Genomic DNA, 26348 nt, shown 5'->3' with positions numbered 1-26348 from the left:
AAAATTGGAAATGGAACTCCCATTTGACCCTGTGATCCCACTTTTAGGAATATATCCCAAGAAACCAGAAACACCAATCAGAAAGGATATATGCACCCCGATGTTCATAGCAGCACAATTCACCATAGCTAAGATCTGGAAACAGCCTAAGTGCCTATCAGTAGATGAATGGATTAGAAAGCTGTGGTACATCTACACGATGGAATACTATGCTGCTGTAAAAAAGAAGGAACTCTTACCATTTGCAACAGCATGGATGGAACTGGAGAGCATTATGCTAAGTGAAACAAGCCAGTCAATGAAGGAAAAATACCACATGATCTCACTCTTTCATGGATAATTAAGACCATTACAAACTTTTGAACAATAATAGATACAGAGGCAGAGCTGCCTCAAACTGATTGTCGGACTGCAGTGGGTAGGCCAGGGAGGGTTGGGGGACAGAAGGGAGGGGAGTAAGAGATCAACCGAAGGACTTGTATGCATCCATATAACCATAACTAATGGACATAAGACACTGGGGGGTAAGGGAGGGCAGGGGCTTGTCAAGGGCGGGGGGGAAAAAAGGACACTTATGTAATACCCTTTGTAATACTTTTAGCGAAAAATAAAAAAATCAAAAAAAAAAATAATAAAAAGGCACTTGCCCGGGTTGTGGGCTCGATCCCCAGTAGGGGTCATGCAGGAAGCAGCCAATCAGTGATTTTCTGTCATTGTTTATGTTTCTATCTCTTCCACTCCCTTCCTTGCTGAAATAAAGAAAAATATATTAAAATTTTTTAAGAGATTGAAAAAGATACAATGAAATGGGAAGATATTCCATGTTCATGGATTGGAAAAATCAACATAGTTAAAATGGCCATATTACCCAAAGCAATATATATAGATTTAATGCAATCCCCATGAAAATCCCAATCCCATTTTTAAAAGAAATAGAACATCATCAGATTTGTATGGAATCACAAAAGATTTCAGTAGCCAAAGCAATCCTGAGAAAAAAGAATGAAGCTGGAGGTATCACACTGCCTGACTTCAAATTATACTAAAGGACAATGATAATCAAACAGCAGAAAAACAGATACACAAACCAATATAACAGATTTGGGAGTGCAGAAATAAAACCACATGTATATCGGCAAATAATTTTTTACAAGGAGCCAAAACATACAATAGAGTAAGGAAAGCCTCTTCAATAAATGGTGCTGGGGAAATTGTAAAGATACATGCAAAAGAATGAAAGTAAAATATAGTTTGTCTCCATGTACAAAAATTTATTCAAATGGCCTACCCGTGTGGCTCAGTGGATTGAACATCATCCCACGCACCAAAAGGTCACCTGGCCAGGGTACATGCCCAGGTTGCGGGCTCGAGCCCCAGTAGGGGGTGTGCACTAGGTGGCCGATTGATAATTCTTTCTCATCATGGATGTTTCTATATCTCTTTCCCTCTCCCTTTACGTCTATCTAAAAATCACATTTTTTAAAAAGTTAAATTTTTTACTCAAATGAACAAAAGACATAAATATAAGATCTGAAACAATAAATTACATGGAAGAAAAGGTAGGTACTAAATTTATGAGCCTTGGTCTTAGAGAACATTTCATGAATTTGACCCCAAAGGCAAGGGAGATAAAAGCAAAATGAATGAATGGGACTATATCAAACTAAACAGCTTCCACACAACAAAGAAACTGCCAACAAAGCAAAAAGACAACCAGCAAAATAGAGGAAGATATTTAGAAACAACAGCTCTGACAAGAGGTTAATATCCAAAACACATAAAGAGCTCATACAATTCAACACCAAACAACCCAATTAAAAAATGGGCAGAGAACTTGAACAGACACCTCTCCCAAGAAGACATATAAATGGCCAACAAATATATGCAAAGATGCTCAACTTCACTAGCTATTAGATAAATGCAAATCAAAACTACAATGAGATACCACTCACACCTGTTAGAATGGCTATTATAAGTAAGACAAGTAATAACAAGTGTTGGAGCGGTTGTGGAGAAAAAGGAGCCCTCATTTACTGCTAGTAGAAATGTAAACTGGTACAGCCACTGTGGAAACCAGTATTGGAGGCTCCTCAAAAATTAAAAATGTGGCTACCATATAACCCAGCAATCCCACATCTTCTTTATCCAATCATCTATGCAAGAACACTTCAGTTGTTTCCATGTCTTGGCCATGATGAATAAGGATGCAGTGAATATAGGGGTACATATATCTTTTTGAATAAATGCTTTCAAATCTTTCTGGTGGATATATATGGAATACTACTCGGCGATAAGAAAAGACGAAATACTGCCATTTGCGACAAAATGGATGGATCTTGAAAATATCATGCTAAGCAAAATAAGTCAGAGAAAGCTAAGAACCATATGATCTCACTGAGATGTGGGATATAAATGTGAAACTCATAGGCACAGACAACAGAATGGTGGTTACCAGAGGGAAGGGGGTTTAGGAATAGAAGGCAAAGGACGCCAAATACATGGTGATGGAAGATGATTTGACTTTGCATCATGGACACACCATGCAATATACAGATCATGTATCATAAAAATGTGATACATGATACCTATATAATATTAACCAATGTCACCCCAATAAATTTAATTTAAAAAAAAGATGGACATGGATACTAAGGAAAGCCTATTGTTGCTACATGTAATTACTCTGTGCAATGAATTATGGGGTGGGGATTGAAAGACAAATTAAAAAGCAAAAAGTGTAATAGCAAAAACATAAGAGAAAACATGGGAGTGGGAATTTAGAGTGCCAGCGAGGCAGAATTTAAAGAGCACAGAATCTGGAGACAATAGCCTTGGCTACTTTGGGATCCGCCACCTCAGGCAAAGCACTTCAATGGTTTGTGAAATGCTTACCTCACTGGTTGCTGAGGATGACACTGTAAAGGGAAAAGTACCAACAAGAAAAAGAAATTTAGAAAGAAATCTCAGAGTTGCTGCAGTGGATGTGAGGAAGTGTGGGGGTGGAATAGAACCAGGAGACCTAGCTTAAAGGTGGATAGCAGTGATAGGTCAGGCATGTAGTCAGGAGGAAAAATATTTAAAGAAATAGTTTCTCTTTAGATAAATAATCTACTTTCTGGGGAAGTTGAGAATTTGGATTATTTGGGGAAAGCGATACTGATTCTGTTTATGAATTTAAAAAACTTTCCCAAAGGGAATTACAATGGTTTTGTCTCTGGACTGACCTTGGAGAAGAAGTGAGTAGGGCTTTTTTTTTTTTTTTTTTTTTTTTTAAGGCAAAATTATCTAATTAATGAGTATTCTGTGCTAAATAAGGACAGGTCTTGCTATTTCCTTTTCTAAGTGTTCTAGCTTGAATTATTTTTGCACTTAGGTCTTACTTGCCTTTATCGCTGTATCCTGTGTATTCCAGGGCATGTTCAAGTTCTGCCAACTGGACGAGTTTCTCACAGACTACCACTTCCTGGACACAGTGCTGATCGTCATGCTGTTCGGCTGGAGTGCCATCCCCCTCATATATCTGCTGAGCTTCCTGTTTTCCCAGAGCACTTCTGCCTACATCAAACTTGTGGTGTTCAGCTACCTTTCAGGCATTTGCAGTCTCATCATAGATGCCACATTTCAGTTTGGTAAGTGTAAATAAATGAGGACATTAGGAGACAATGATGTTCCAGGCTTGGTAAAGTCCTGAACTTGATGTAAGTCAATAAAAATTACTTTGAACCTGGCCAGTGTGACTCAGTGGTTGAGCTGAGGTCATGGTTCAATTCCCAGTCAGGGCACATGCTCAAGTTGTGGTCTCGAATCCCAATAGGCCCACGCAGGAGGCAGCCGATGATTCTCTCTCATCATTGATGTTTCCATTTTTCTCTCCCTCTCCCTTCCTCTCTGAAATAGATAAAAATGTACATTGAGAGCCTGTGAACCCACTCCAGGTCTGCTGGAACGGGGTCTTCCTATTGAAGTGATGGGACTGAGCCTGACATGGCTCTTTGACAAGGTTCCTCCTTCTTACCCTCACATCCAGTAGCACTATCACATGACCTAAGGAAACTGTTTTGCACAAGATTTTGGACATTTTAGGAGCATTTGTTTCTGAAACTCATTTGTCAGAAAAAGACAAAAAATGAAAACAAAAGAGCAGCTTTATTCTTAAAAGGACAGGCCTCAGTAAGTTAGAATAAATCATATCAAAAATACACTTGACCGTAGACCCTCATTATTTTTAAAAGTGAGATCCCTTGATGTTGGGCACTTTACAGTGTGGTGATGAGAGGGAAGAGTGGAGAGGAATCCTGAATTCTGGAGAGAGGCCAACAGTTTCATCGAGGAAAGGTTGTATGGTGCAGCTGTTCTTCCCTCACGTAAAGATCCTGAGCAGCCAAATATGATTTTCCAGAAAGAAGAAAAACTCTGTATGCACCTGACATCCTTACAGCTAAGCCAGTTCTGCTTCCTTACTGCACATAAGCCTGGCTTCTGCAGTATTCTTACATCTGTATCTCCCCCCACCCCTTCCTTCTCTGTTTGAACTGGCTTGAGCACTTGACCACTTCATTTCTCCCTGTTATCAAAGAGCCCCATAAGCACAGGCTTCCCACCTCATTCCCTGTCACAAAAGAGTATTTCACATGAGTAAGACTTATGCCTCTGGATAGCAGACAAAAAAATGTTAAGAGATATGCCTTAGCACTAATTCTCAAAGCAATCCCAAAATTATGGGAAGCAATATCTGTATATGCTGCACACTTCTTTATTATGCTAAGTGGGGAAGACTCCCCTTAAAGCATCTGAGTTTGTGATGTGAGTTTATACATATATGTGAGTTTATACATATAAAACGCATAGACATAGACAACAGTGTGGTGTTAGCCAGAGGAAAATGGGGGGAGGGAGGGGACAAAGGAGAAAGAAATGGGGACAGAAAGGGACTGTTCTTTGAGCAATAGGTGCATGATGTGGTGTGCAGATGATATTTTGTTGAGCCTGTTTGGTTTGGTGAACTAATGTCACCCCAATAAAAATCTTATTTAATAAAAGGCTAATATGCAAATCGACCGAATGGCAGAATGAATGCTCACTATGACACACACTGACCACCAGGGGGCAGATGCTCAATGCAGGAGCTGCCACCTGGTGGTCAATGTGCTTCCACAGGGGGAGCGCCACTCAGCCAGAAACTGGGCTCATGGCTAGTGAGTGCAGCAGTGATGGCGGGAACCTCTCCCGCCTCCACAGCAGAGCTAAGGATTTCCGACTGACGGCTCCTGGACTGAGAGAGGGAGCAGGCCAGTCTGAGGGACCCCCAAGTGCATGAATTTCATACACCGAGCCTCTAGTAATTAATAAGAAGAATTAGAAGAAATTACTGTTTCAGAAAGTTTAGAAAACATTTTGAGGGAAGAATATGTTTTAAAGAGACATGAAGGGTGAGAACAAAAAAGAAGCCAATAGATTTGGCAATTAGAATGTCAAAGGAGACTTCCTTTTTTCAGTAGCAGAACAAACACTGTAAATGATACTCTATCAAAATAATGAATTAAGAAGAAAGTATGGAATTGGCAGAGGCCAACAATAAAATGGAAGCTCGTGTTCCTGAAGGTAAGCAAGCATTAAAGGTAGCTCTGACATGAGCTTATTGACAGAATCTGGTTACCTTTACTTTACATTTGCATAGGTAGTGAGTAACATTTAAGTCAGAATAGAAAGCATAAAGCACATACCACAAAGGTTTTAATAGCTTCCTATCTAAAATTGGAAGTTAGAAGGACTTCATTATAAGGGTGAATAAAACCTAACTAATGCCACAATAGGACACAGAAAGGAAATTTACAAAATTTGAATTTGGCACTGGAACAAAGAATAGTAATTTCCCTTTTAATTTGTAATGACAGGCAAGTCCCCATACTGGTTTGTTTCCTGAAATCATAGTACCTATGTAACCCAAAAAACATACCAGATCATTTATTTAAAATAACTTCAGTTGATTGTGTTCCCAGGTGAGTGGCAAAGGTATACACAATTCTCAGACTTCAAAGTACTCCCACAGGTAAATTATCTAGAGAAATTGGGATCAGCTTAAAATTACAAAGAAAAAAAAGAAGCAAGGACCTAAGAGCAAATGCTACCAGAAAACACAAACTGTAGAATAAGAATCAGGCCTGCAACATTTAAGATTTGAGGATTTTTAGAATAGAACATAAAATATGTATTTTTAAAATATTTAACTAGTAACAAAAAATGTCAGGTCAGCATATAGAACATATATACATATATTGCACATATGCATGTACTATAGATACATATGTATGGGCATTATATATGTATATGGAGAGAGAGAGAGAACAAGTAGATTTGAAAAAGATCCAAATAGAATCCTAAAAAATGAAAAGAATTAATTTAAATTAAGTACTTAATAAATAGAAGTATCAGAATATTAGACATAGTTGAAACAGTTGAAGAGAGAATTGGTGGTTAAGGATGAATATAAAAGAGTCACCGTCTTGCAGCTGATCAACCTGGTTAAATCCCTCCTATTGAAATACCAACAGCAATTAAGACTCAACTACAACAGGAGGGTGTACAGCCCACTGGGCCCTACAGGATACCTACTACATTAGGCCATGCTACCAAGCCTGGGAGATGTAGCATCTTTACCTAATACATAGAAAGAAAGATGGGGGTGGGGAGCTGCCAAAATGAGGAGGCAAAGAAACATGTCCCAAAAGAAACAATAGAACAAAACTCCAGAAAAAGAACTTAATAAAATGGAGATAAGCAATCTACTAAATGTAGAGTTCAAAACACTGGTTATAAGGATGCTCAAGGAACTTTGTGAGGACCTCAACAACATAAAAAAGAACCAGTTAGAAATGAAGGCTACACTAAGAAATAAAGAATAATTTACAGGGATTCAACAGTTGAGTAGATGAAGCTAAGAATCAAGTCAGTGATATGGAATATAAGGAAGCAAAAAACACCCATTCGGAACAGCAAAAAGAAAAAAAAAAAGGGATAGTGTAAGGAGTCTATGGAACAACTTCAATCATACCAACATATTATCGTGGGGGTGCCAAAAGGAGAAGAGAGAAAGCAAGAAATCGAAAACTTATTTGAAAAAATGACAGAAGATTCCTGTAACTTGGTGAAGGAAGCAGACATAGAAATCCAGGAAGCACAGAGAGTCCCAAACAAAGTGAACCCAAAGAGACCCACATTGAGACGTATAATTAAAATGCCAAAAGTTAAATTTAAAAAAAAAAGAGAGAGAGAGAGAATATTAAACGCAGCAAGAGAAAAGCTCCCTACAAGGGAGCACCCATACGACTATCAGCTGATTTTTCAGCAGAAACTTTGCAGGCCAGGAGGGAGTGGCAAGAAATATTCAAAGTGATGAATACCAAGGACCTATAAGCAAGATTACTCTACCCAGCAAAGCTATCATTTAGAATTGAAGGTCAGATAAAGAACTTTACAGACAAGAAAAAGCTAAAGGAGTTCATCACCACCAAACCAGTATTATATGAAATGTAAAGGGTCTTATTTAAGAAGAAGAAATGAAGATCAGAAATATGAACAATAAAATGCAATAAATACCTATCTATCAACAATGGAATCTACAAACAAAATGAACAAGCACAACAGAAATAATATGGGAGGAGAGTGAGAGAGGGGACAGAAAAGGTGAAGAGATTAAGAAGTACAAATTGGTTGTTACAGAATAGTCATGGGGATATAAAGTACAGCATAGGGAATATAGTCAATAATATTCTAATAACTAGGCATGCTGATTGATAAGTACAGGATTTATTGGGATAATCATGCATTAAGTTACGTAAAGTCTGGTCACTGGGGTACACAAAATGTTTTAAAAATATAATAAAAATAAATAACACTTAGAAAGATGAATACAAAAGAAATATGAGATAAGATGGAAAATATTAAATAAATGTGAAAAACCATGGAGGATGAAGTGAGGAGATTTGATATATTGGTATAGAAAGAATTAGTGGAAGAGGAAGTATACATATCATCATAAAACTTCAGAACACCAATGCTAAAAAGATATTTGAAGCAGCCAGAGAGAAAATTTATGTAGGCATGATTAAATATTCAGTGTAAACACTAAAGGGATATTTTAAAAGTATAATTTCCAAAACATAATGAAAAAGAAGGGAGAAAATAAATTCAGTCACATCCAAAAAGGATAGAAATAAAAATGAAATAAAAATAATAAATAGCAAAGTAATGTGATGATAGTAATTAGCCCAAATATATCAGTAATAAAAATAAATAGCATCAAAAGAGGCTTATTAAAAAAATGACAAAAACTGCTATTTTGGATCAATTTTAGCATTATTCCCTTTAGAGGAGACATTGTTAATAAATAAAGATACAGAAAATAAAAGAATGTAAAAAAAAATATTAAACAAGTGCCCACAAAATAATACTGATATCAGAAAAAAATACTCGTTGAGATAAAAAGTATTACTAGAAATAAAGAGGCTCATTACATGATAGCAGATTCATTTGCACATTAAGTTGTAACAATTACAAAATTTTATTTAGCTAGTAATATTATCTAGAAGTATATTTAAAATTTCCAGAGCCACTTGAACTAGGCAAACTCTACATCATAGAGGAGATATTAGCATACCTCTCTTGTAATTATAGAGAACATAGAATTTCAAACACATGTTTTCAAACACACATGGAGTCTTCACAAAACTGACTAGATGATACACAATGAAGACTAATGAATGACACATTCAATATCACTTTGCAATTAAAGTAGACATTAGTAAGAAAAATAACACACAAGCCCTAACCGGTTTGACTCAGCGGATAGAGCGACAGCCTGCGGACTCAAGGATCCCAGGTTCGATTCCAGTCAAGGGCATGTACCTTGGTTGTGGGCACATCCCCAGTGGGGAGTGTGCAGGAGGCAGCTGATCGATGTTTCTAACTCTCTAACCCTCTCCCTTCCTCTCGGTAAAAATCAATAAAATATATTTTAAAAAAATAACACACAACTGGGAATTTTAATACAAGTTTTTATATAATTAATAGGCCAAAGAGGGAATCATAATGTAAATTTGAGAATATTTACAACTGAAGAATAACATAAATACTGTGCAGCTAGATATTTTATAGCTTTAATTATTACCATGAAAAAGGTTGAAACATAACAAACTGTTCAACTTAATAAGTTAGAAAAAAAGCATAGTAAACACAGTTGAAATAATGAGCAAATAAGTGCAAAAATTAATCAAATAGAAAACAAATATATAATAGAGAAGACCAACAACCCCATGAATCAGCAGTTGGAAGAATTAATAAAATTTAGATAAATATTAGGTATATATATATATATATATATATATAAAGAGAGAGAGAGAGAGAATATATATATGCTAATTAGACCAGATGTCCTTCTGGATGTCCTTCCTTCTGGACAAAGCCACAGCGGACAGATGCCATGGCAGAGGCGGCAGAGGCCCTTGGCTGCGGTAGCAGCTGGAGCCGGGGCCAAGGCCCTTGCATGAATTTCATGCATCGGGCCTCTAGTATATATATATTTGTTACACATTGAAAAATAAGGGGATATAATAAACAATGTAAGGACAAGTCTAAGAACTTTGAACAAATTGTTATATTTCTAGGAAAACATGAAATTCACTAAATCTGATTTAAGAAGTATTAGAAAATTCCAGTTGTACTACAAGAATCCAAGTAGTTAATAGTTTAAATTATTTTCAAAAAGAAAACATAAGGCCTAGATGACTACTGGTGAGTCCTGAATTGTCCTCCAGGAGATACAGAAGAGTAAGATCACACTTCCAGCCCCTTCTACAAGACTAACAAAAGCCGCGTGTCAAAACCTGACAAAATAATCATGAACTAATTTCATTCATAAGCATAGATTCAAAATGTTAAATAAAATATTAGCAAACAACCTAAGAAGGTTGTTTTTATATTAGAAAAATCTATAAATAAAATTCCCATTTTAATGAGTTAATAGGAGAAACATAATTATCTCAATAGATGCAGAAAAATAAATGATATGTGATAAAATTTCTTAGTAAATAGAATTAGGGGAGAAAAATGCCTAACTTTATAAAGTTATTATAGCATAATATTTGATGACTCATTGAAAGCATTTCCTTTACAAATGAAGAGCTGGATAAGAGTAACTGCTGTTGCCACTTGTATTAAACATTATACATGAGGCTGTGTAATGTAGAAGAAAAGTAAATAAAACAAGTGCAGAGTGGACAGAAAGGAACTACCATAATTCTAAAATGCGACAAACCGAGGAACTGCTACTGGAGTATATAAAACAAATGCTGGGGCTGGTGAAGTGAGCACATAAGATACGCCTTCGCTGGGAGTCTCTAGAGAAGTGGCATCCCATCCCCGTACGTCCAGATGGCCACACTAGGGGTATAGTAGTTTACAATTTAGTTGATTTATAGTCTGTTCTGAAAAGTCAATACCCGTGCTGAGCTGGATGATAATTATTTTTAGTAACACTTCTTTGTCAGTTTTTCCCTTTTCCCATCCCTAAAGAGTTTTTCATCATTTTGCCAGGTAAGATATTTTGTTTCTCTTCCTCACCTAAGATTTTTCTCTACTCTTTGGAAGAGAAGACACTCATGATTGCTACAGGGTGAGTCCACACGCTATCAGACTGTATCTGAACTGTGTAATACGGTAGCCACTAGCCACATGGGGCTTTTTAAACTTAAATTTATTGAAATTAAATACAATTTAAAATTCAGTTCCATAGCCACACTAACCACTTTCTAGCCCTCAATAGCCATACTTCTGAGTGCAGACATAGAGCTTCCCATGATTAGATATATTAAATAGTGCTAGTCTATAAAATTAGTGCCATTTTTGCATTTGTTCAAGTGGACAATAAGCAGAATTTTTCAATCTGGATCAATTGTTTGTGTCTATATCAAGTTAATATCTCCACAGGACAGAATCACCATGGCTTTGGCACTGCTTGGTCACCTCTTCTTGCTCAAAGTGTCTTATGTGAACTTTGTGTTTAGGCTAGCCTGTATCTTCTTCCCCAAGAACAGAATTATCAAAATTCATAAATTAAGCATGTTCACATCTCCAGGAATTTAGTCTAATTATTATTCATATCCAACACATTCTTTAGAGAGATATCAGTTACACATCAACTGGTTTCTTTGAAGATTTCCTACTCTCAAATATATCGTAATTTCGCTATGTGTTCTCTATTGGTGAATTCTAGGCTGCATCTCATACGTTGCCTCCCTGATTGGTTTGATTCATTTAGAATGTGGAAAAGAGACTGTAGTTGCTTTCTGTTCATAACGGTGCCAGGAAGACTTATTATGCTGGCATCCACTTCGTCAAAGAGGCTTTCAGACACTTCAGTTATCAACACACACTGTTGTTAGCTGTCAGCAGGGACAAACCTATTGGGAAATAGTGTTCTTCAAGCATAATCATCGGACTTTTGATTCCCTGAGCTTGGTTTGATTATAAATTGGGGATTTTTTTTTTCCTGGGATAGTTCATTTCCTATAATAAAGCCCAATCTTATCATCTTTTTAGAAATTGAAAGTATCGTATCAAATTCCACCAGAACCTTCATACTGAGATCGTTACTGCTCCTTCCCAATTACAACCTGGGGAAGTGCTTCATGAACTATTTTGCTTTCTACAAAAATAAAAAAATGTGCATGGAAAATCCTTATGCCCCCTTAGACTGTGATGAAAAAAGTAAGTATCTTGGGAGTCCCTAAGTACCTAGGAAGTTAGTTTCAGGGTCAGCCCATGGGACATGTGGGGTTTGCCCATATTTCAAAGGAGTCAGGCTATCTGTATTTAGGTCTCTTTACAAGGCTGGGGAAAAGAACTTTTAAATATAATAAGCCTCAAAAGAAAATCCAAGGTAAGTTTGAAGTTGTCATCAGAACTAGGCGCTGCTAACAATCAACCACCTAATAACTTTACATACATTATTCTAAATCTTCACAAACTCAACCTTCTTAAAAGTCACTTTGAGGAAGTGCCTGTGCCCAATCTTACACAGCTTTCCTGGGCAAGGGCTGGGATTCACAGCTACGTTCTTTCCTTGTGTGATGGACTTCCTCTATGGCAGGAGTGGGGAACATCTAGCCCACGGGCTGTATAAGGCCTGCAAAATCATTTTGTCTGGCCCTGCCAAGGCATTAGGGGTGAGTTATTTAAATGTTTGACCAAATACTAATTTTTAATCTGATAATTTTGTGTGGCCCACAAATTTTGTTATAAATATCCAAATGGCCATTGGTAGAAAGAAGTTTCCCCACACCTGACCTATGGGAAAGACCTCTAGGGGAAGGCTTTGTATTGTAATTGTATTATATTTACTTGTATTCCTCCCAACCCCATCACCACTCAGAATCACACATTAATTGGCACACAAGTTATTTCAAGGAATGAATTATTTGGGTATCCTATTAATAATTTGGGAGCTCTAGCCAGTTTGGCTCAGTGGATAGAGCATCATCCTGCAGACCAAAGCGTCCCGGGTTTTGATTCCAGTCAAGAGCACCTACCTCAGTTGCAGGCTCCTCCCTGGCCGGGGCGTGTGCAGGAGGCAACCAATCGATGTGTGTTTCTCTCACATCAATATTTCTCTCTGTCTTTTCATATGAGATATTTTTAAAAATGACAGCATGGAGGGGGTAACCAAGATAGCAGCAGAAGTTACAAAGTTCAAAGTGGAATTACAAAGGAGTCAGCAGGGAGAAGCCATGACCCCGTGCCCCTAGACCACAGACAAACTGCTGGGACAAGACACCCTCAGACACATGGGCCTGATGTTGCAACCTGGTGTGCCTGAACCATGACCCTGGGATGACCGGTCCCACTGCCTAGGCGAGTGCATGCCCAGATGCATAGATCTGATGTCCTGACCTGGCAAGCAAACCCACTGCCACTGGATGACTGGTCCCACTGCCTTGACATGGCACACCTGGCCGTGCCACTGTGATTCAATGACCTCAGATGCATGGTTCTGCCATCAGAACCCATTGTGCCTGACCCGGTGCCCCCAGATGACCAACCAAGCTGCCTTAAGACCAACCCTGCAATTATGACCCAATGTTCCCTGCATCCAGGACCTGATGCCCCTGGACATATGGACCCACCACGATGACCCAGCACACCTAACCTGGCACCACCAGAAGATAGGGCCCACCACCGCAAACCAGTGCAACCCATTGTCCCCAGATGCACAAACCTGCCCCTTCAATTGGCCCACCTCAACTGGTGCCCCAGACAACTGGACAGCTAAAATGGGGAGACAAAAACATAATTCCCAAATGAAAGAAAAGGAGGAATCATGAGAAAAAGAACTAAATGAAATTGAGCCAAGCAATTTGTCAGATAAAGAATTCAAAGTAATGGTTATAAGGGGGCTTGAACAACTTAGTGAGAACTACAAGCAACTTACTGAGAACTATAAAGAACCTACTGAGAACCACACCAGCATGAAAAAAGTGGTAGAAAATGAATAAGAATCAAGCAGAAGATTCCAACATGGCAGTTGGCAGGACTGGAGTGAGGGAGAGAATGTGAGTGAGTGAGTGAGTGAGTGAGAGGGTGCATGTGTGGACGTGTGTGTGTGTGTGTGTGTGTGTGTGTGTGTGTGTGTGTTTTGTTTTTGTTTTTTGTTGCTTGTTTGTTTTTTCTCTTTTTTTCCTCTCTTCTCTTTTTTCTTGCATCTCTCTAATTTCTCTCTTTGATTCTATTCAACTTTTTTCTATTATTATTAATTTTTCTTATTTATTTTGTTTTTCTCCTTTTTTCCATTTCACTTTTCTATCTATATCTTAATATATCAATTATTATTATGTTTTAAATTTATTTTGGTTTCTTTTTATTTTTTCCTTCTATATTAGCTTTTTAAATATTCCTCCTTGCTTTCATATAGCAATTTTTGGTCTCCTTCTTTCTCCCATTTTCTTTACATCACCTCTAAGTCTTTGGTTGAGTGTTTTATGGTATTCTTTTTATATTTTCTTTGCTTTGCTTTCTTTTGTTTTTCCTTCTTAGTTTTCCTTTTGTTGAATTGAGTACCTTGATATTCATGGTGTGATTAGTTTGGTCCTGTTGGTTCTTACTCTATTCTATCAGCACCTGTATGATAGCTGGCACAATGACGCTGGGGTTGAATCTCACTGGCAGCAAGTCAGAAGAGAAATTCCTCCTACAAATGGGACATCAACAATCAAGTCCCAATTACAATAGGAGATCCCAAATAATACACACAAGAGGCATTCCTAGATATCAAGTTCAGGTGAACAAAGAGACTGTACCACCGAACCCCTCAAGATACTTTCTACATAAGGCCATCCCCAAAACACTGGAAGGCATAGCAGTTTTATCTAATACATAGAAGCAAATACAAAGAGACTGCTAAAATGGAAAGACAAAGGAACAACCTTCAAATGAAGGAGTCTCCAGACAAAGAACTAAATAAAAGGAGGCAAGCAACCTATCACACAGAGTTCAAAGTAAAGGTTATAAAGGTGCTTAAGGAGCTTAGTGAAAATTACAAGGAACTCAGTGGGGACTATAGCAGCATGAAAAATGAAATAGAAACCATGAACCAGAACCAGATAGAAATGAAGAATGGTATATCTGACATCAAGAACACACTGGAAGGCATTAAAAGTAGATTGGATGAAGCAGAGGATCAAATCAGTGATTTGAAAGATAAGGTAGAAATTAATACTCAAAGCAGCAAGGAGAAAAAAGAATGAAATAGCAGGAAGATAGCTTAAGGGAGCTCTGGGACAGCATGAAACATAACAACCTTCACATTATAAGAATGCCAGAAGGGGAAGAAGATGAATAAGGAACAGCTAACCTATTTAAAGAAATGACAGAAAACTTCCCCAACCTGATGAAGGAAAATAGCAGTTTTATCTAATACATAGAAGCAAATACAAAGAGACTGCTAAAATGGAAAGACAAAGAAACAACCTTCAAATGAAGGAGTCTCCAGACAAAGAACTAAATAAAAGGAGGCAAGCAACCTATCACACATAGAGTTCAAAGTAAAGGTTATAAAGGTGCTTAAGGAGCTTAAGGAGCCCAGTTGGTGTTCACTTAGGTGACTGTCTGGTAGTGTCTTTGGCTGGCACGCACTGGGTCTGGGTTGTGTCCTTGGGGCACATGTTTGTGTGGGTTTTGAGGTGGGGTGCTCGTGGTTTCAGGCCTTGACTACAGCTAGTCTGGGGAGTGGCGAGGCTGGGTGCCTAGCCTCTGCAGCTTCCTGCAGCCTTCTCCCAAGGAAGACCTTGTAAATAATCACACAAGTTCAGGGGGCAAAAGGGGTCCCAATAAAGATGAACCCAAAGAGAACTCACCTAGACACATCATAATTAAAATGGCAAATGTTAAAGACAAAGAAACAATTTTAGGGCAGCAAGAGAAAGACAGAAAATTATCTACAAAAAGTTCCCATTAGAATGTCAGTTGACTTCTCAATAGAAACACTTCAGGCCAGAATGGAGTGGAATGAAGTATTCAAAGTAATGAAAAACAAGGGCCTAAATCCAAGACTACTGTGTCTAGCAAGACTATCATTCAAAATTGAAGTTGAAATAAAAAGTTTTACAGAGAAACAAAGGCTAATGGAGTTTATTACCACCAAACTATAAATAGATGCAAAAAAAGCATTCAACCAAATCAAGCACCCTTTTTTGTTAAAAAACAATCTCAGTAATGTGGGAATAGAGGGATTATATCTCAACATAATAAAGGCCATATCTGACAAACTGACAGCCAACAGGATACTCAATGGTCAATAACTAAAAGCATTTTAGTTAAGAATGGGAACAAGACATGGATGACAACTTTCACCACACCTATTCAACATAGTACTTGATTTCCTAGGCATAGCAATAAGACAAGAAGAAATTAAAGCCATCCAAATTGTAAAGGTGGAAGAAAACTGTCATTATTTGTAGATGATATGATATTGTACAAGGAAAATTCTAAAATCCCACAAGGGAACTACTAAAGTTAATAAATGAATTTGGCAAGGTAGCAGGATACAAAATCAACAACCAGAAATCAATGGCATTTTTATATACCAATCATGAGCTCTCATTAAGAGAAACTTTAAAAAAATCCCATTTACCATTGCAACAAAAAATAAAATACCTAGAATGAACTTAATCAAGGCAGTAAAAGACCTGTACTTGGAAAACTATAGGACATTGGATAAAGAAATAGAGGAAGAAAAAATGGAGATGTATACCATGTTCATGGATTGGAAGAACTAACATCAGTAAAATATCTATACTACCCATAGCAGTCTATAGATTCAATGCAATTCCTATTAAAATACCAACAGCATACTTCACAGAACTATAAAAAATACTCCAGAAATTTATATGGAACCATACAAGAACCTGAATACCGGTAGCAATTTTGAGAAAGAACATCGAAGAGATCACAATATTGGATATCAAACTCTACTACAAAGCCATTATAACCAAAACAGCCTGCCACTGGCACAAAAACAGGCAATGGATCAGAACACAAACTCCAGAAATTGACCCACATAATTATGGTCAATTAATATTTGACAAAGGAGGCAAAAACAATGGCGGGAAGATCATCTTTTCAACAAATGGTGTTGGGAAAACTGGACAAATACATGAAAAAAACCTCACTCTGTGCAGCAATTTGGGGGGGTGGGGAGAAGCAGTAGAAGAGTTTAACAGAGCTTTGTGACAACATTCTCATCATAGGGGTGACAGAAGAAAAAGAACATGAGTAAGGAATAGAGAACCTGTTTGAAGAAATAATGACAGAAATCTTCCCTGATCTGGTGAAGGAAATAGTCATACAAGTCTAGGAAACACAGAGTCCCAATCAAGATGAATGTCAAAAGACCCACACAAAGAAACATCACAATTAAAATGGCAAACTTTAAAGACAAAGAAAGACTCTTAATGGGAGCAAGAGAGAAGCAGAGAGTTATGTGCAAGGAGTTCCCATTAGGTTGTCACCTGATTTCTCAATAGAAACACTTCAGGCCAGAAGGAGTGGCATGAAGTATACAAAGTAATGAAAAACAAGGGGCTGAACCCAAGACTACTATATCCAGCAAGTCTATCATTCAAAATTCATGGTGAAATAAAGAGCTTTACAGAGAAACAAAGGCCCTGCAAGAAATGCTAAAGGGACTGTTGTAAGAAGAAATGGGGTTGGGGAGGAGGGAGAGAGACACAAATATAAGTAATAAAAATGGCAACCTATCAATAATAACCTTATGTAAATGGCTCAAGTGCTCAAATGAAACTATACAGCGTAGCTGAATGGATAGGAAAACATGACCCATATATACATATCTTTATAAATAAAAGCCTAAGCGACCATTATGACTGAACAACCGGAATTACCAGTCGCTATGATGCGCACTGACCACCAGGGGGCACATGCTCAATGCAGGAGTTGCCCCCTGGTGGTCAATGCACTCCTGCAGCCAAACTCCCACAGCCAGCCAACCTCCTGTGGTCCCTTCCACCCCACATGGAGGAATTTGTGCACCGGGCCTCTAATGCTATATATAAGAGACCCACCTCAGAACAAAAGACTTACACAGGATGTAAGTGAAGGGATGGGGAAAAACTTTTATGCAAATGGAAACAAAAAAGATGTGGGATAGCAATACCCACATTTCCCAAAATAGACTTCAAAATGAAGGCCATAACAAGAGACAATGAAAGCCACTTCATAATACTAAAGGTATTGATCCAACAAGAGGATATAACCCTGGTAAACATATATGCACCCAATTTAGGAGCACCCAGATATATAAAAACAACTTGTGGAAGACTTAAAGGGAGAGATCTACAGCAATACAATCATAGTAGAGGACTTTAATATTACTGATATTACTGGATAGATCTTCCAGACAAAAAATCAATAAGGAAACAGTGACCCTAAATGACACAATAATTTTAATGCATTTAATTGACATTTACAGAACATTTCACCCCAAAGCTGTAGAATATACACTCTTCTCAAGTGCACATGTGACATTTTAAAAAATAGACCACATGTTAGGACAGAAACTAAGTCTCTACAAGTTCAAGAAAATTGAAATCATATCAAGCATCTTTTTGGATCACAATAGCATAAAACTAGAAATCAACTTCAATTTAAACACCCCAAAGCATTAAAACACATGGAGGCTAAATAGCATGTTATTTAACAATGAATGGATTACCAACAGGATCAAGGAGGAAACCTAAAACTTCATGAAAATGGACACACAATAGCAAAAGCAGCCCTGAGAAGGAATCTCATAGCATTACAGGCTGTGGAAACCACACCAGGGTCCCCAGATAGTCAAGGCCAATGGGAGCACAGAGGCCTTGTTGTCAATACACCAGAATGGCCAAGGCCGCACTGAGCATGAGCCTAATTGGGGTGCCCAAGGCCAAGATACCATGAGCGGGTGCAAGGACGCTATGCCCTTCTGTAGCCAAAATACGATTGATGTAACTATTGGCACGAAGCCTTCTTTGTCTAAGGAGTAATAAGCAAGTATATTACTAAGGCCAGTGTGTTGGGCAGAGCAGAGGCTAGAGAGCTCAGAGAAGCAGAGGCAGTAGGCACAGAGAATGTAGCTCCTATGTATGTGTGCAGGAGAGGCTAGAGAGCACAGACGGAGCTGAGAGCTGCTGCTGCGATGTAAGATGAAGACTCATAGCTCAGAAGTAGCTACTATGTGAGGCTACAGAGACCAACCAGTGTGCTGGGGGCAGGGGAGACAGGAGAAGCTGCTGAGGCAAAGAGCTTAGGTACCACCACGATGTGAGGCGGTGAGTCTAGGGGGCAGCGTGCAGCTACTTAGATTAGTAGCTGTGGGTACAGAGACTGATGCTGCTGTGTGGGAAAGATGTACAGGTTAACCAGCCGGTGTCCAGCTGCCTGCCCATAAGAGATTTTGCTGTATAGGACTGTCTTGTCTGATGGCTATGTGGCCACTGGCTTCTGCAATAAAGACGCATTCTTATACACCCACAACCTCTCATGGCTTCTCCATCTAAGACCTGGTGTCCTAGGAGGTCAAGTCCCAGGCAGAGGGCTCAGACCCAACACTTGTAGCTAGTGAGCAGAGGATAAAGGAAGAACTTGGACTAAGTTCCCAACAGTTGGTACAGTGGGCAGAGTTCCAGAAGGACCTGCCCTGGCATAGTCCGGAAGCATGTAGAAGAATGCATGGACTCAGGGCAACTCAGAGCAGCAGTGCTTGGGCAGTGATCCTGCTGTCTCTGACACAAGCCTACCTTAAGAAATAAGAAAAATTTCTAATGAACTATATAATCCTACAATTTAAAGAATTAGGAAGAGAACAATAAGCAAAGCCCAGAGTAAGTAGAAGGAAGGAAATAATAAAGACCATAACACAAATTAATGACATAGAGACTAAAACACAACACAAAAAAATCAATAAAACCAAGAGCTGGTCCTTTTAAAAGAGAAACAAGATTGATGAACATTTAGCCAAACTTGTCAAGATACAATGAGAAAGACCTATATAAATAAAATCAGAAACAAAAGAGGTGAAGTATCAACTGACCCCACAGATATACAAAGACTTTTAAGAAAATACTGTGAGCAACTATATGCCAACAAACTGGACAACCTGGATGAAATGAACAAATTCCTAGAAAAATACAATCTTCTAAAACTAAATCAGAGAGAATCAGAAAACCTGAATAGGCCAATAACTACTGATGAAATTGAAGCAGTAATTTAAAAAACTCCCAGCAACAAAAGCCCTGACCCAGACTGCTTCCCAGGGTAGTTTTACCAAATATTAAAAGGTCAAACACCTATACAGCTCAAACTATTCCAAAAATTCCAAGAGGAAGGAAGACTTCCAAGCTCTTTTTACAAGGCCATCATTACCCTAATTCCAAAACCAGATAAATACAAAGAAAGAATTACAGGCCAATATCCCTGATGAACATAGATGCTAAAATCCTCAACAAAATATTAGCAAATCAGATCCAGCAATATATTCAAAAGATCATGCACCATGACCAAGAGGGATTTATTCCAGTGATAAAAAGATGGTGCAGAGAAACCAAGATGGCGGCATAGGTAAACACTGGAAATTGCTGCCTTGTACAACCACTTCAAAAATACAACTAAAAGACAAAACAGACATCATCCAGCACCACAGGAAGGCTGGCTGAGTGGAAATTATACAACTAGAAGGAAAGAGAAAAGCACACTGAGACTCAGAGGAGCTGTGGAAGTAAAGTGCAGAGGTACGGAGGCGCACGTGGAAAGGGCTGGCAACTGAGGACCCGGTTGTCTTTTTCAATTGGGAGGGAGCCTCAAGCTCCTGACTGCTCTGAACTCCAGTTCTGGGTGAGTCTCTGGAGACCCAGACTCTGATGGGGAGAAACTGGACAGTCTGGCATCAGTTGGAACTCCAGGGCGGCTTTCTCTCAGAGGTGCTTGCAGCGATTACCGAGACACTGAGAAGTGGGACCTCTTAGGGCAGGACTGAGGATCCGCCATAGCTGTTTGCTCCGCCCTGTTGATCCCCTGAGACTCCACCCCACCCAAGCTGTGTGCAGAGGCTTTTGCATATGAAAGGCCTGGCCCTTTGCAATCTGAAAACTATCTAACAAACTGCAGCTGGGTCAGAGAGACCAAGAACTTCCAAAAGAAGACCCAAGGCCCCACAGCAGCTTGCATTGCTTCACAGCTGGGCCTCAACTGGGCACCTCCAAATCCCAAACAAAGAAGAGGAATCTGAAGATCTCTCCATAGCTCCTGCTGGGTAGCCTCAGGCAGAGGCTAAATTAGCACCTCCTTAGAGATCCAAGAGCCAGTGTATCCAGTGGTCAGAGTGGGACCATCAGATTACAACTCCTCAGATCCATAAGGGACACACTCAGGGGACAGACTCAGTGAGCACCAAAGCCCCACTGAAGCAAGTCTTGCCCCAGAAGGGTGTCTCCAGCACAGAAGTTCTCCCACTGTAGACACAGCTGATTCTCACAGCCAATTGGCCTGGAGGTCAATTCCTTCCAGTGATACAAACAGCAATCAAGGCTTAACTACAACAAGACTGTGCACACAGCCCACAAGGGGGTGCACCAAGAGTGTCCACCTCAGGTAATTGGGGAGGCTGAGCCACTGGGCCCTATAGGACACCTAGCACACAAAGCCACTCTATCAACACAGGGAAGCAGCCAAAATGCGGAGACAAAGAAACAGGTCACAAATGACAGAAATGGAGGAAAGCAAACTACTGGATATAGAGTTCAAAACCAAACTTATAAGGTTTTTCAAGAATTTTCTAGAAACCGTCGATAAATTCAGTGAGACCCTCAAGAAATCTATTAAGACCCTCGAGGATATGAACAAGGACCAACTAGAAATTAAGCATACACTGACTGAAATAAAGAATATTATACAGAGTTCCAACAGCAGACTAGAGGATCTCAAGAATCAAGTCAAAGATTTGAAATACGAAGAAGCAAAAATCACCCAACTGGAAAAACAAAAAGAAAAAAGAATCCAAAAATATGAAGATAGTGTAAGGAGCCTCTGGGACAACTTCAAGAGTACCAACATCCAAATTATACGAGTGCCAGAAGAAGAGAGAGAGCAAGATATTGAAAACCTATTTGAAGAAATAATGGCAGAAAACTTCCCCTACCTGGTCAAAGAAATAGACTTACAAGTCCAGGAAGTGCAGAGAACCCCAAACAAAAGGAATCCAAAGAGGACCACACCAAGACACATCATAATTAAAATGCCAAGAGCAAAAGACAAAGAGAGAATCTTAAAAGCAGCAAGAGAAAAAATGTCAGTTACTTACAAGGGACTACCCATATGACTGTCAGCTGATTTCTCAACAGAAACTATGCAGGCCAGAAGGGAGTGGCCAGAAATATTCAAAGTGATGAATAGCAAGAACCTACAACTTTACCCAGCAAAGCTATCATTTAGAATTGAAGGTCAGATAAAGAGCTTCACAGATAAGGAAAAGCTAAAGGAGTTCATCATCACCAAACCAGTATTATATGAAATGCTGAAAGGTATCCTTTAAGAAGAGGAAGAAGAAGAAAAAGGTAAAGATACAAATTATGAACAACAAATACACATCTATCAACAAGTGAATCTAAAAATCAAGTGAACAAATAATCTGATGAACAGAATAAACTGGTGAATATAATAGAATCAGGGGCATAGAAAGGGAGTGGACTGACTATTCTCGAGGGGGGAAGGGGTGTGGGGGATGCAGGAAGAGACTGGACAAAAATCGTACACCTATGGATGAGGACAGTGTGGGGGGATTGTAAGGGCAGAGGGTGGGGTGGGAACTGGGCAGAGGGGAGCTATGGGGGGGGGGGAAGAGGAACAACTGTAATAATCTGTACAATAAAGATTAAAAAAAGATGGTACAATATCTGCAAATCAGTAAACATGATACATTACATAAACAAATTGAAAGACAAAAATCACATGATCATATCAATAGATACCAAAAAGAATTGGACATATTCTACCACCCACTTATGATAAAAACTCTCAGTATAGTGGAATAAAGAAAACATACCTCAATATAACAAAGGCCATAGATGACAAACTCATAGCTAACATCATACTCAATGGGGCCAAAGTAAAAGTGTTTTCTTCAAGATCAGGAACAAGACAGGGTCATCTACTTTCTCCACTCTTATTCATCACAGTAATGGAAGTCCTAGCCACAGCAATGAGATAAAATAGGAAAGGAAGATGTAAAACTATCATTATTTGCATATCGCATTATATTGTACACAAAGAACTCTAAAGATTCCACCAAAAACTATTAAAACTGATAAATTCATTTAGTAAGTACCAGGATACCAAATAAATATTCAGAAATTGGTTGCATTTTTACACACCAAAATGAACTGGCAGAAAGGAAAATCAAAATATATTCTCATTTACAATTGCATCAAAAATACAAAATATGTAGGAATAAACTAAACCAAGGAGATAAACAAACTAACAAACCTATATTTAGGAAATTATAAGACACTGAAGAAAGAAATGGAAGCAGATTCAAATAAATGGAAGCGTGTACCATGCTCTTGGATGGAAGAATTAACATAATTACTACCCCAAGATCTATAGATTCAATGCTATTCCTATCAAAATAACCAATGGTGTATTTCACAGAACTAGAACAAATAATCAAAAAATTTGTATGGGACCACAAAAGTCCCTGAATAGCCGCAGCAATCTTGAAAAAGAACAGAGTTGGAGTTATCATGCCACCTGATATAAAACTAAACTATAAGGATAAAGTAATCAAAGCAGCATGTTCCTGGCTTGTAAATAGACACATAAATCAATGGAACAAAATAGAGAGCCCCAAAACAAGTCCATGGTCAATTAATAATTCACAAAGGAAGCAAGAACATACAATGAAGTAAAGACTGTTTATTCAATAAATGGTGTTGGGAAAATTGAACAGATATGTACAAAAAATGAAACTAGATCACCTTCTTACTCCACACACAACAATAAATGCAAAATGAACGACAGACTTAAAGTGTAAGACTCAAAACCATAAAAGTCCCAGGAGCAAACACAGGCAGTAATATCTCAGGCATTTTTCTTAGCAGTATTTTTTCTGATATATCTCTTCATGCAAGAGGTAAAGAAAAAAAGATGCAAGTGGGACTACATGAAGCTAAAAGGACTTTACACAGCTAAGAAAATCAACAAAATGAAGCCAGCCCACTGAAGGGGAGAAGATATTTGCCAAGGTTAAAAAACTCCTAATACTCAACACCAAAAACAAACCAAACCAACAACAATTGCCTGAAGGATGTGGAGGAAAAGGAACCTCATGCACTGTTAGTGAATACAGACTGGTCTGGCCACTGTGGAAAAATAGTATGGAGGATCCTTAATAAATTAAAAGTGGACCTGCTTTATGACCGAGCAATTCCCCTTCTGGATACATATACAAAACATTAATTCAAAAGAATATATGCACCCCTAAGTACATTGCAGCATTATTTACAAGAGCTAAGATATGGAAGCAACTCAAGTGCCCATCAATAGACAAGTGGATAAAAATGTGGTGGTACATATATACAATGAAATAACACTCAGCCATAGAAAGGAATGAAATCTTACCACTTGTGACATGGATGGACATGAGGCTATTATGCTAAGTGAAAAAGTTAGACAGAAAAAGACAAATACCATATGATTTTACTTATATGGATCTAAAGAACAAAACAAAGAAACAAACAAAAATTTAAACAGGTTCATAGACACAGAGAATAGAATGATGGTTGCCAGCAGGGAGGAAATTGGGGACCTGGGTGGCAATGGTGAAGGGATTAAGCAGTGCAAATTGGTTGTTACAGAATAGTCATGAGGATGTAAAATACAGCATAAGAAATATAGTTAATAATATACAATAACTATTTATGGTGTCAGGTGTATACTAACCACCATACTGTAAACCTGAAACTAATACAAAATAATATTGAATGTCAAGTTTAATGGAAAAATAAATATTGAAGATTAAAAATAGAGAGATCTGCCCTGGCCAGTTTGGCTCAGGCCTGTGGACTGAAGGGTCCCAGGTTTGATTCTGGTCAAGGGCATGTACCTTGGTTGCGGGCACATCCCCAGTGGGGGGTGTGCAGGAGGCAGCTGATTGATGTTTCTCTCTCATCAATGTTTCTAACTCTCTATCCCTCTCCCTTCCTCTCTGTAAAAAATCAATAAAATATATTTTTAAAAAATTGAGATATCAGAAAAAAATAACATGGAGTAACAATAGGTTCCAGAAGACCACATTAAGTATTATACTATTTTTATGTAGTTCAAATTTTAAAATTAAAGTATTATTTACTGAGTATATATAAATGTATAATTGTCTACTTGTATTTAAGATAGGAATTCAGAACGCAGTTATTCATAGTGGTTACTTCTGGAGGATGGAAAAGTGCAGGAGCACATAAAGTATGGAAAGGGAGTGAAAGGAGTAGCTTGACAGCAGAGAGAGCTGACAAACTACCTCAATCAGGTGATCAAGGTCAACATCAACAGTGATAAATCATACCGATAGTATGGATTTTTTTGATGATATAAAATGGCACTTCTGTGATATTCCTCCCCAAATCCCATGAACCCATTAGACTTTTCTAATTATGAAAAAAATCGATCCCAATAGAAGGGCATCCTATAAAATGCCTGCCCAATACCACTGCAAACTGCCGGTGTCATCAAAAAGAAGGAAAATCAGAGAAACTGTCACAGCCAAGACGTACCTAAGGAATCATGACTATAAATGTAGTATTCCGGATTGGATTATGGAACAACAACAAAGGAACATTACATTATTTATTTAATTGAGAGAGAGAGAGAGAGAGAGAGATTTGCTGCTCCACTTACTTATGCATCACTGAGTGTGCCCTGACTGGCGATGGAACCCACAGCCTCGGCTTATCAGGACAACACTCTAACCAACTGAGCTCCTGTCCAGGGCAAGAACATTACATTATTTTAAATACTAGAAAATCCAAATAAATTAGAAACTTTAGTTAACAATGATGTATTAATATTTGTTCATTAATTGTAACATGTACCACACTGATGTATGCTGCTAATAATAAGAGAAACTGGATGCAGGGTATATGGATTTATTTCTCTGTACTATTTTCATTTTTTTGGTAAATTTAAAGCCATTCTAATTTTTTTAAAATAAGGGGCATTTGCAGTTCTTTTTTTTTTAAAGATATTTTATTGATTTTTTACAGAGAGGAAGGGAGAGAGATAGAGAGTTAGAAAGATCGATGAGAGAGAAACATCGATCAGCTGCCTTCTGCACACCTCCCACTGGGGATGTGCCCGCAACCAAGGTACATGCCCTTGACCGGAATCGAACCTGGGACCCTTCAGTCCGCAGGCCGACGCTCTATCCACTGAGCCAAACCGGTTTCGGCTGCAGTTCTATCATAACAATCATTCTGTTCTTTTTACTCAACTTTCTTCTCAAGAAAGTTCAGGCCCTGGCTGGTGTGGCTCAGTTGGCTGGGCGCCATCTGTGCCCAGAACGGTTGCCAATTTAATTCCTGGACCACATAGTCTCAGTCTTTAATAGGGGCCTGTGTGCAGGAGGCAGATGATTGATGTTCTGCTTTCATATCAATGTTTCTCCTCTCTCCCTCTTCCTTCCTCTCACTATAAAAATCAATAAGCTATTCTTTAAAAAAAAGAAAAAAAAAGAAAAAGTTCACAAGTGTCAGATA

General features: G+C 38.5%; 1 protein-coding gene across 1 annotated transcript in view; it reads left to right on the top strand.

The window, feature by feature from the left end:
* LOC139009570 (phospholipid-transporting ATPase ABCA3-like) overlaps positions 1-26348 on the top strand; it is a 173707-nt gene that overhangs the window by 83633 nt on the left and 63726 nt on the right. Inside the window, exons 14-16 of the mRNA XM_070413828.1 lie at positions 3413-3629; positions 10570-10669; positions 14429-14753. Coding sequence (XP_070269929.1) covers positions 3413-3629; positions 10570-10669; positions 14429-14753 — 642 coding nt within the window. The remainder of the gene's footprint in view (positions 1-3412; positions 3630-10569; positions 10670-14428; positions 14754-26348) is intronic.

Source organism: Myotis yumanensis, unplaced genomic scaffold (assembly GCF_028538775.1).
Source record: "Myotis yumanensis isolate MYYU_CA2020_CCGP unplaced genomic scaffold, mMyoYum1.0.hap1 SCAF_4, whole genome shotgun sequence".
NCBI classification, from domain to species: Eukaryota; Metazoa; Chordata; class Mammalia; order Chiroptera; family Vespertilionidae; genus Myotis; species Myotis yumanensis.
The sequence above is the reverse complement of the archived record's forward strand: the minus strand, read 5'-3'. Positions and strand labels throughout refer to the sequence as shown.